Source organism: Cucurbita moschata, unplaced genomic scaffold (genome assembly GCF_002738365.1).
Source record: "Cucurbita moschata cultivar Rifu unplaced genomic scaffold, Cmos_1.0 Cmo_Scf00001, whole genome shotgun sequence".
In the NCBI taxonomy this organism is placed as follows: domain Eukaryota; kingdom Viridiplantae; phylum Streptophyta; class Magnoliopsida; order Cucurbitales; family Cucurbitaceae; genus Cucurbita; species Cucurbita moschata.
The window spans coordinates 6828971-6840741 of NW_019268517.1; the positions used below are offsets into that span (position 1 = coordinate 6828971).

At 31.5% G+C, this 11771-nt stretch overlaps 2 protein-coding genes across 2 annotated transcripts in view; one reads left to right on the forward strand and one right to left on the reverse strand.

The window, feature by feature from the left end:
- The first annotated feature begins 5797 nt into the window (after positions 1-5797).
- On the forward strand, positions 5798-6552 carry LOC111449391 (ethylene-responsive transcription factor ERF038-like). Its single transcript, XM_023089263.1, has one exon. The coding sequence runs from the start codon at positions 5856-5858 to the stop codon at positions 6471-6473; it is 618 nt and encodes a 205-aa protein (XP_022945031.1). The 5' UTR covers positions 5798-5855; the 3' UTR covers positions 6474-6552.
- A 4535-nt stretch (positions 6553-11087) lies between these two features.
- LOC111453499 (formyltetrahydrofolate deformylase 1, mitochondrial-like) overlaps positions 11088-11771 on the reverse strand; it is a 5424-nt gene continuing 4740 nt past the window's right edge. Inside the window, exon 9 of the mRNA XM_023094653.1 lies at positions 11088-11616. Within this exon, the coding sequence (XP_022950421.1) occupies positions 11470-11616 (147 nt within the window). The 3' untranslated portion in view covers positions 11088-11469. The remainder of the gene's footprint in view (positions 11617-11771) is intronic.

Genomic DNA, 11771 nt, shown 5'->3' on the forward strand with positions numbered 1-11771 from the left:
TTTTTTTTTTTTTTTTTTTTGTCTTATCTATCTTTTCCATTAGCCTTTATGCTTTAAGAATAATAATAATGATTGTCCCAAATTAATAATAAAAGAAAAAATAATTAAATTTTATAAATTTTTATTATAAACTTTCCATTTCAAAGAATAAATTTGCAATGATTACTTTATACTGATTAAGGATATAAATAAATTTACGATGGTTATTTTATATCGATTAATTTTCGGTCATTTTGAAATATATTCTCATGTGTTTTTTTTTATTATTATTATAAAACATATGTTTAGTACCAAATTAGTTGAATTCTCGGACCGATGTGAGATCTCAAAATCTAAGGAGTTAGTGTCATTGCTAGCACAGTTTCCACACTCTTATAAGAAATGCATCCATTCGCTTGGAGCCTAACATCCTATTTGGCATACTACCCGATGTCTGGCTCTAATACCATTTGTAACAGCTTAAGCCCACCGCTAGCAAATATTGTCCACTTTGGCCCGATACGTATCGTCGTCAAGCTCACGGTTTTACAACATGTACGTTAGGGAGAGATTTTCATATCTTTATAAAGAATGTTTCGTTTACCTTTCTATCAATGTGGAATTTCATACAATATAATTTTTAAGTCTAATTTAATATATTGATCGAGTAAAAATCAAACTTGACGATTACTCCTTATTCATTTTCTCGACCTACATCAAGTCACGTCGTCCGAACAACAAACAAATTAAAATGTATTTGAATACTTTTATTATTTTGTTTTAAAGGAGACAGTTTTGTAGAAAGTTATATTCAAAGAAATGTCCTTAGTGACTTCTAAAAATATAAATGGAATATAGAAGGACCAACTTGATTGGTGGGCTCAACCAAAAACAAAAAAAAAAAATGATAATTCATTTATAAATATAAGCAAAATTTCATATTAGGGCTCCACTTTCTTATAATTACCAAATCCAACTTTTTAGATGTTTCAATTTGGTCCTTCTAATTTTGAGATTTCTCATTTTGATCCTTAAATCATCGAATCGTTTTCAATTTGGTTCTTCGAGTTTTTAAAATTTTAATTTTTTAACCTTTTTTTAAACGCTATTTTTAATCTCTATTCTGACTATATAGCAGTAATAATTAGGATATGATATATGGATAACTAAATAATGTAATAATATCTCGAACATTCAATGATTAATTCGAACAAAAATATTCATAATAAGCATTAGCGCTTTCTATACTTAACGTACCTTAATTAATTATATATTACCCATTATTATAGGCGAGAGATTTATATTTTCACTTACTATTAATGTAGATTACGGCATAAAAAATTAATATCCATAAACTTTCAAAAAATTTCAATAATATCTTGATTTTTTTAAAAAGTTCTGAAAATATCTTTATAAAACTATTAATATTTTATTTCAAAAGTATTTAAAAAATACACTTGAGTGAGAGTCAAAAGTTAGATGGTATTTTTGAAATATTTTTAAAGTTTAAGGATATTTTTATAATAAAGTATCAACCATTTCCATCCAAAACTTACTGTAAAAATATATTTAATTTTTTTTTTAATTTATGGATATTGTTGATACTTGAAAAAGTTTAATTATTATTATTATTTTTTTGAAGTACCGTGTAAAGTTGAATAATATTTTTATTAATTTAATCTAATTAAAAATAATAATAATTGAAGTAAAATTTTAGAACCTTCAAAATTAAAGATCAAAGCAGAAGTGGAATTTAGCTTATCTAGATGTATATTTGTAATATTTTAAATATTGTCGAGGGATTATGTTTTTGATGATGAACGTTTGATTTGAATAGTCATATTGGAGAGTCGAGGTTAATGATTGTGACAAACCATCAACGATATTAATTAGTCAATAAAGTAAGACATATAAATCGAACATGTCATGAAAGTTATGATGTCTCTAGAACTTAGATACCGTTGATGATTTAAGCTTAATATATTGTTGTCACGAAACCTAATATTATTAACAAAAATTTAGCTGTCAACAATGTTATACCAACTCTTTCTCTTTCTCTCTCGTTAATTTCAACCTAGTTCAGTAAATAAAATATAAATTACCATTACAAAAGTTAAATGATTCGATTTTTTATCTTTACGAGGGGTAGGATCTAAAAAAAGAAAAAATCATATCATATTAAATCGCTTTTACAAATTCAGTACTTTTATTGATATAATATATAAATAAATTTTTTTTTAAAAAAATAAAGTTGATATAAACCTTGTGGCCCAATAATAAGCTAACATAGATATTGCAAGGGCTCGGTTGGTCCTAGTTTGGACTCGAGCAAACTCTCGTGCCATTCAATACCATTTAAGGATGTAAAATAATATAATTTTTAAAATGTTTAACTTACAAATAAATTTTAAAGTGAGCACGGTGACATTTCTCTTCACGAGCTACAGTAAAAAATCTTCTCTATTCTATATATTCGTAAAGTAACCTTAAAAAAATTGAAATTAATATATATATATATATATATATATATAATCCTATCTTTCTTTTGTTTTAATTTTTTTTTTTCCCAATTTGAAGACTCCAACATGATCGTGAAAAGATAAACTTTAAAAATACTAATGGATACAGCAAGAACTGAACGTCCAAATAATACTCGTTTGACAAATGAAAAAAGACGTCAATGGTACTCCCATGAAAAATGACCTAAAAGTGGCTCGAGAGCTAGTAGATATAGTAAGATATCAAAACGAAAAAGAAAATTTTCAAAACATCCCAATAACACTCATTTGAAGAGTAAAAAGATCGTCGCAAATGATACCGAGTGAAAAGTGACCCAAATGTCGGGACAAGTAGATATTTAAAACAAGGTAAAATAATTTGTCAGAATATATTTTATTTAAATATTAAGCACTATTTTCAATTTGTCATTTTATAATTTGGTTTTAAAGCGTTATTAGAAAGTTTTTTGACTTTATAATGATGAAGAAAAGGATTGAATTTCTTATTTAATTAGAAAGAAATTATCATAAAAAGACTAAATACAACTAATTTTAATATAATCATTATGGAAAAAAATATATATATATGTATCAACCAACCAAATTTCGACAACAAATATGGTTTTTGTGTGGACCAAAGTCATTGATCTTTATGAAATCATTATGCTCTTAATTATTTTTGTTTACCCTAAGTTCTAAATAATTAAAAAAACTTTGGGTTATAATTTTTACCCTAAGTCGTTCATGTATCATAATTTCTCATTCATTTTTAATGATTTATAGCTCAAATATTTAAAATATTTTAATGATTTAAACAATTATTTTGTATAGTAATGTGTACAAACACTTGACCCTACCATATAGAGTTCTTGGACACCTTATTTCTCAAACTACCATGTGCCTTTGTCTTCCTTCTTCGATAAACCTTAATGGTATACCAACAAAATATAATCTTGTCGTTTACATTTGATTTTGATAGTTCTTGTGAACGGTTACTTTGTGTCTTTTATGATGTTTGTTCTGAATGTTTCATGTATAACGACCCATGTCTAGGATTCGAAATTTAAATTTGGCACCTGATGGTCTCGATATTCTCTTGCATCCCTTGCGACATAGATTTTGAATCCTTATCTGAATCTTGGGTATGAGTCGTTACATCATATTAATGATAGAGAATATCCTACAAACTAAAATATTTTTTTAGTTTTTGTATCTTCATACTCTACTATAACAAAAAGTCTGAGACTTTTAATGACGTTTGTGTAACAGTCTAAGCCCACCTCTATTAGATATTGTCTTCTAGGACTTTCCCTTTTGGGATTCCCTTAAGGTTTTAAAACGCGTTTGGTAGGGAGAAGTTTCTACATTTTTGTAAAGAATGTTTTGTTCCTCTCTCCAACCTATGTGGGGTCTCACAATCCACCTTCAGGGTCCAACGTCCTGCTGGCACTCGAGGTGAATTTTGAGATCCCACATCGATTGGAGAGCAAAATAATTATTTTTTTATAAGGATGTGGAAACCTGCTGACATGTTTTAAAAACTTCGAGAGAAGCGCGAAAGGGAAAGCTCAAAGAGGACAATATCTACCAGAGGAATTGGACTGTTACAGTTCGATTGTCAGTACCTACAAAAAAAACACCGTAAAAAATCTACGTTAGCTATTGTATCCATTAATTCTTGTAGTGATCAAAACTTCTGTGATCCAAAGATTATAAATAGATATAAATCACGAAAGTAAATATAAACCGATGAAAACTTTCCTTTTTGTCGGAATAATATAAAGTAATTTTTGAGTTTGTCCTATTTACTATCTCAAACAACATGTGGGAAATTTCCTAAACATGAGGAGCCATCAAGTGACAAGGCAACAACTCTCAATTGTCCCTCCACCTTAAAAAAAAAGGAAAATTAATAAATAATCCCTTAAAAATATAATATATAATGCATTTTAGTCAAAATTTTCAAGTTGGCCAATAGAAATTTGCCAACAATTTATTTTTTAAATTAATTTTATTGTATTTTTAATGGTGACCCACCAACCCTTTTTATTGCTCAAGTCATTTGAATAAGACAACAAGAGGGACCAAAAAATAACCAAAGAAAATATTTAACCTAATTTATATAAAATTAAAAAAAAAATTAATAAAGTAATTAATTGTTAAATGGGATTAATAATTTAAGCAAAACACCACCTAATTTGAATAATTAAATTACCATTTTATTTTAAATATTCTCACAATTAATTACTCAATTGTGTTTTTTTTCTTGTAAAATATTATTCAAAGACTTTTTATATCACCCGTGCTTATTTTAGACACGTCGAAACAAATATAAATAAATATTGTCCACTAATAAATAAAAATAATTAATATAATGAGTTGAATTTTTTTTTAATTTTTTATATTATATTTATTATTTAAATAAATAAATGAAAAACAAGGTTGGAGTTGAGAAATTAAGTTTATGACGACTTACATCTGAATAAATTAATTATGCGGTCACTAAATGAAGAAAAAGGTTTTATTGACTTCCAAAAATATATTTTTTTTTTCTTTTTAAAAATTATTTGTTAATAAAATAAAACTAATAATTAATAAATAAATAAATAAATAAAAACTTTTTAGCACATCATCATTTAATTCTTATTTCATAACCATTTTTCATTTTAGCTTTTTATTTTTAAACTTCAAAGTTTATATATATATATATATATATATATATTGGACTGTGAGATCACAAATTCGTTTGAAAGGAGAACGATATATTTTTAGGGGTATTGAAGTCTTTCTATAATAAATGCATTTTAAAACTTATTGAGAAACCAGTAAAGTTAAAAAAGAAGGACATGTGAAACAAAAATCTCTCTCTAACCGACACATTTTAAGATTTTCACTAGAACACTAAACTGAAAGGAAGAGGAAGAAACTGGACTCAAACTTCCAAGAGACCCCCAATCGACACTGTAACGAGCCAGAGCGATCTAACAAGAGAGAATCTTTGTTTACAGCTTCACATCCTAGTGCCCAGCCGGATGATGAGGATATGCCAACATTTGCTCTTTGGTAGTCCATTTCGAGTCGGTGATTGTAAGATCAAGCACGGATCAGAAAGCCTCAATTGAATTTCTATGAGATCAGACAAAAGTTAATAAGACAGAAGGACAGTATTTGCTCCGAAACCTCTCCTAGAGATGTTTTAAAACCTTGCTCCAAGACACTTATGGAGTGCAGTAGGCTTAGACGGTTACAATATAAATATATATATATATATATATATATATATATATATATATATATATATATAAAAAAGCTCTATTTTAAGGCCCCTAGTCTTTTACATTCCGTCCCTAACCTCCAAAAAAAACAGAGCTCACTCCAATGGAAGATCCTCTTCAGAGATTCCAGTTTCAGTCGTCGTCGTCGGACATGAAAGAAAAGAACTCGAAGAAGATGAAGCTCGGGAACGACGGCAAGCATCCGACATATCGCGGCGTCCGAATGCGGCAATGGGGAAAATGGGTATCAGAAATCAGAGAACCCAAGAAGAAATCCAGAATTTGGTTGGGTACATTTTCCACTCCAGAAATGGCCGCCAGAGCTCACGACGTCGCCGCCAGAACCATCAAAGGTCACTCCGCTTACCTCAACTTCCCGGAGTTGGCTCACCGCTTCCCTCGTCCCGCTAGCTCCTCCGCTAAGGACATTCGAGCCGCCGCCGCCAAAGCCGCGACGTTTCCTATTAATTCCACTGATGAAGACGACGACGATGCCGCCTCTCAATCCGACCGCAACCGCTCTCCCTCCTCTGTCGCCGCCGCCGCGAAATCTCCTGGCGAAATCGATGATCCGTTCTTCGATCTTCCCGATCTGTTTCTTCATCCCAATCACCAAATTGGTACATTCTGTTTCTCTCAAATGCTTCCGATTGACGGCTTCGACTCTGCTTTCGGCCGCCCGCCGTCGCCGTCGGAATATTTCGCCGCCACTCCTCCTTGATTGTACAAGGCTGCAGATTTTTAATTTTTTTTTTTTAAATTCTAATACCAAATCAGGAAAATTTTCTTCTTTTTTTCCTTTTCTAATTTCATCCTCAGATTTATTATTATTTTTTCAATGATGGTGATTTAAAATTATTACTGTATTTTACAATCGTATGAAAATTTCTAATAAGTCTGAGGATGAGATTAATAAATAAATGAAATTCGTCATTTTCTGTTGTATAGGTTTGTTGTTTTTCTTCATCAGTGGCATTGTGTGTAATTAAGTTTGTTATAATGTCCACATTTCTATTTTTGTTTCACACTTACGCCTCTTACTAAGTTCATAACTCAACTTAACCCTTTAGTTTCAGGTCGGGTTATATTGTTTAATTATTATTTTTTAAATTATTTTAAAAATATATATTTATCCACGGTATATGTTACAATTAAATATCAAACATTTACAAGTTACAATGTAATGTTAACATTAGATATAGATGTTAAAAATTCATAATCTTTTTAAAAGTACGATAGGTTTGAGTTGGGTTGTAACCTTATTCTCGGGTTGATTAGGTTGACCCGACTAAAAAAATGTCAACTTATAAATCGAACCAAATTTTTCGAGTTTCTAAAAAATCAACTCAAACTAAACCGAAAGAAAAATCTGATTAATCCTAACTCATTTGAGCACCAAACCCATTGTAATTCACTAGAAAAAAAAGATGGAAATGGAACCAATTCTAGCACCAAAGCTACTTGAAAGCATTCTTATACCCTTCAAATTTCTCTATTGGTAGCTATTGTAACGCCCCACGATACCAAAGACCATGGGAAATAGGGGGCTCGACATCGACTAGGTGGTGGCGAGGCTACATTGGCAGCAACTAGAGGGAAGAATCTATGAGGCTTGTGATGCTGATAAAAGTTTTGTGATCACTCAGATAATAGACGACAATAATCAACAATCATACGAACAGTAGTAAAACGTCGTGTATATTTTTCAGTATCTATGCTATCATTTCAATCATTTTAATATTTTTCATTACAAATCAACTCCATATTATCGAACTTGATATGATTATTGACATGGGTGATGATTTAGTAAAGATTTAATCATATGTTCATCTTCAAATTTTGTTTTACAATATTTGGAGTGAGAGATTCTGTGAGATCCCACGTCGATTGGAGAGAAGAACGAAACATTCCTTATAAGGGTGTAGAAATCTCTCTCAAATAGTCGCGTTTTAAAAATCATGAGGCCGACGACGATACATAACGAGCCAAAGTGGACAATATTTAATAGCGGTGAAGTTGGACTGTTTCAAATGGTATCAAAGTCAGACACCGAACAATGTGCTAGCGAGGACACTAGACTAAGGAATGTGGATTGTGAGATCCCACATCATTTGGAAAGGGACATGGGTGTGGAAACCTCTCTCTAGCAGACGCGTTTTAAAAATCATGAGTTTGACAGCGATACGTAACAAGTCAAAGTGGACAATATCTATTAGCGTGGAGTTGGACTATTTCAAATGGTATCAAAGCCAGACACCGAGCAGGGTGCTAACGAGGACGCTAGACCTTGGATTGTGAGATCCCACATCAGTTGGAAAGAGACGAGGGTGTGGAAACCTTTCTCTAGTAGACACGTTTTAAAACCGTGAACCTGACAACAATACATAACTAGCTCAAGCGGACAATAACTACTAGCGGTGGACTTAGACGGTAACATATTCAAATCTCTAAGAACCAAATACTCTCATTATCGCTTTCACTATCCACCATAAATGTGCTTAGTTTTAGAACTATTGAGCTGGCAATTTTGGACTTGTTTGCAACGACAAACTTAGCAAACTATCATGTAACCTTCAAAATAATAATTCTCATTTACCAACTATTTTTATATTTATTTCAATAACTTTATTTCGATAAACGTTCAAACGCTAAATTTATAATAGAATTTTTTAAAGAACATTATGAAAGATTTAATCCTCGTGCAATTTATTTTATATATAGAATCTATAGAGCTAACAGTTGAGCCAGGCTAACCAATCGCTTTCAAAGACTAAAACTGTACGGTGCACATGTGATACGAAATAATAATAAAGAATTTGAACTACTCGGGTATCGAGCATTTATGCGATATCAAGTTATGATCTAAAATGGGTTTGTGATAGAAGAGGGAAATTTGTGGGTAGCATTAGTTTGAGAGGTTGGGTGTTTTGAATGCATGGAATATAGGGTGTGGGCATGTTATAAAGACATGGTGTGCAAGAAATGGTCATGTCCTGTGTCAAAAAATGAATAAAGCACATGAGAGGCTTGGAATCCAATGTACCCACAAATATTATTAATTGTATCTGTGACATTTGAGTAAAGAACGAGTACATGAATGAACCGAGATTATATCTGAATGAGAGCAATTATGATGATAGGATGACTGATAAAAGTTTAACTGTAAGAGCGTTAAAAAAGATCAAATAAAACAAAATAAGTTACCTCAACGTATCCGTCTCCTTAAAATACCTCAACGAACCCTCCTCAACTACAGAAGTCGTATCAGTAATTGCTTGGACTTCTAGTCAGATGACAACTTCTATTTTGACTGTCCTGAAGATTAGAAGGTATCATGTACTTCTTTCATGTTACAAGACGGTATAGTGTAGAGTTGACATAGGAGAATCTTATTCTTAATGGAGACGTAATAATATGGTCTCAATTCAAGGAAGCGTCTTGGCAGAGTACTACTCAAGTGTAGCCTAGTATTGAAAGCAACACGAATTCATGAAGTTGCAACAAAATGGGTAATTAATTCGCCTATATGAAAGAAAATTTATGAGACGGGTGAGGTTTGCTCTTGAGTGAGTCGAGGTAAAGACTAAGAAGGTGAAAAGATTTATAATAGGCTTAGATGACGGGGTCTGAGGTGTTATTGTCACCTTGGCACTTGTAGGTTACATTGGGACCTTAAGAGTAGCCACAATGATGGAAGAGGACTTGGTCGGAAACGACATTAGCAAGTTTCTCAAGACATAGGTGGAGGTTTGACACGATTACACTAAGTTCCCAACAATCGGGTAGATCATGTGGGAATTAGAGGCGTGGCCAACAGTCTAGCCACAAGACAACAGTGGAGATGATGGTGTTAAATGCGACCCTGATAGTAGTAAACCTGAACGATTTTGGTCAATAATTTTGTTACTATTGACCATTTTTTTTTTAAATATGATATTTAATCCACCGTCACAAATCAGTTTTAAATCTAAGTGTATCATTGTTGAAGCTATCCCCGAAATAATATCCACGATGAATACGAAAAGACTGATTAAACAAGAAGTACGTGGCATATTAGCGAACGTGATGGCACTAAAAAAGAAAAGATGTCGGTGTCTATAGTACGTGAAGGAGACAAAGTGAGAAAAGTATAAAAAAAAGCGTAGCCATTGGTAGAGTTGAAATCTTGGAAGACAAGGAAGGAAATGGCACAGTGACCGACCTATGTTATAGCTTTTCAGCTCAAATTTTTCTTATGCTATTCTTTTCTGTCATTTTAAATACGATAGTACGGTTAGCTAGATCGCATTTATTGTTATCTATCCACATTGTTCAAACTCATTATGTTACGCTCATTCAGGGAATTTTGCACTATTTTTATGATTTATACAATAGATTTGCTTGAAACTCCTATTTTTTATATAGAAACCTGAATTTTCATATTCTAATTTTGGAGGTACATATTGTACCCTCTTTTCGATTCATCATCAGAAAAATGAAAACTAAAATTTGTTTCAAAACGTGAGCTACGAAAAAATAGAGTATCTTTTTTAAGTAAGTAATATCGCTAAGGAGGACATTGAGATTGGGACCGGGTAGTTATATAGTCATAAATGTTCTTAGTGTATCCCATCAAGATTTGAATAATTCAATAGATAACACTTTTAATGATGAAGCAATAAGGATATAATTGTACTTGAAGTTGACAAAACCATTCCAAAATAAGATACAATCAAATATTAATGCCTCTCATCTCCAAGTTTAAATTACAAGACTTAAAACACTACCATTAAAATTTTAAAAACTTAAATACAAAATTGCTATAAAGCAGGCAACTTAATCAAACGGTCGAAGATTCAAATTATCTCGTTTCGTATATTATAGATGGTTTATAAAAGTCAATATGTGGTATGAAATGTTAAGTACATAATTCGAGTTTACGTGGCGTAATTTTGACATCTTAACTCCGGAGGTTGCAAAAAAGAAATTGTAAGCTGAACACTTTCTAAAAAAGGAAGCCTGCAATTACATTTATATACACTGTGAGATCCTATATCGATTCGACATCTTAACTAAATTGTAAGCCGAACACTTTCTAAAAAAGGAAGCCTGCAATTACATTTATATACACTATAAGATCCTATATTAGTTGGATTGGGGAACGAAACATTTTTTATAAAGGTGTGGAAACCTCTCTCTAGCCGACACGTTTTAGAAACTTTGAAGGGAAAGTCCAAGAAAGGTAAACATACAGCTGCTCACATACACAAGTTTACTAACAGAGAGGGAAAGACTAACCAGATCATAAAACACAGAGTTCATCAGATCAACTCAATGAATCCTTGTATATTGGTCCTTTTGCAGAGAGATCCTTTCAAATGTCTTAATATAAGTTCAGTTGCCCCAAGCAGAATACAAAAGGGTCCTAACAGCCTGAAACACTTAGCTAGAATCCAACAGTTCCCTAAATTCAAAACTCAGACATCCTCAAATGTTCTCAGACCAAACAATCAAAAGAATAGACAAGATAATATGAAATATTTTAGCTGTCAACTGCAACATTTCTAAAATTGCAAAAACGAGAGTTAAAAGGATCTATTTATTCATTTTGTAACTTGCAAGTTCAGTTGAAACAAGTCAAGGTAGAGGTATAGGTATCTATAAATTGAAATTTGAATTCAATATATGAAGTATACCAACAAGACTATATTGATTGAAAAATACTTTCATCATTCTCTTTAAAAGACGACAGTCCTGTTCTTCTCGTATGGTAAGACGCGCAGTTCACAGTATGATTTAATTGCGTTTGTTAGGCATTGCTTTTCTAGGTTCTCTGACTTTTGTACAAAGCTCTGCAAATTATCTCTGTGGGAAACCCTTTCAACCTGATAATTTTGAACAGAAACATAGTTAAATTGATGAAAAGATTCTAACATGCTTTCTAGAGCTGTACAGCAGCTATATCACCATCAACTTTTGAAAAAACATGGATTTAAAAAAAAAAAAAAAAAAAAAAAAAAAAAAAAAAAAAAAAAAAAAA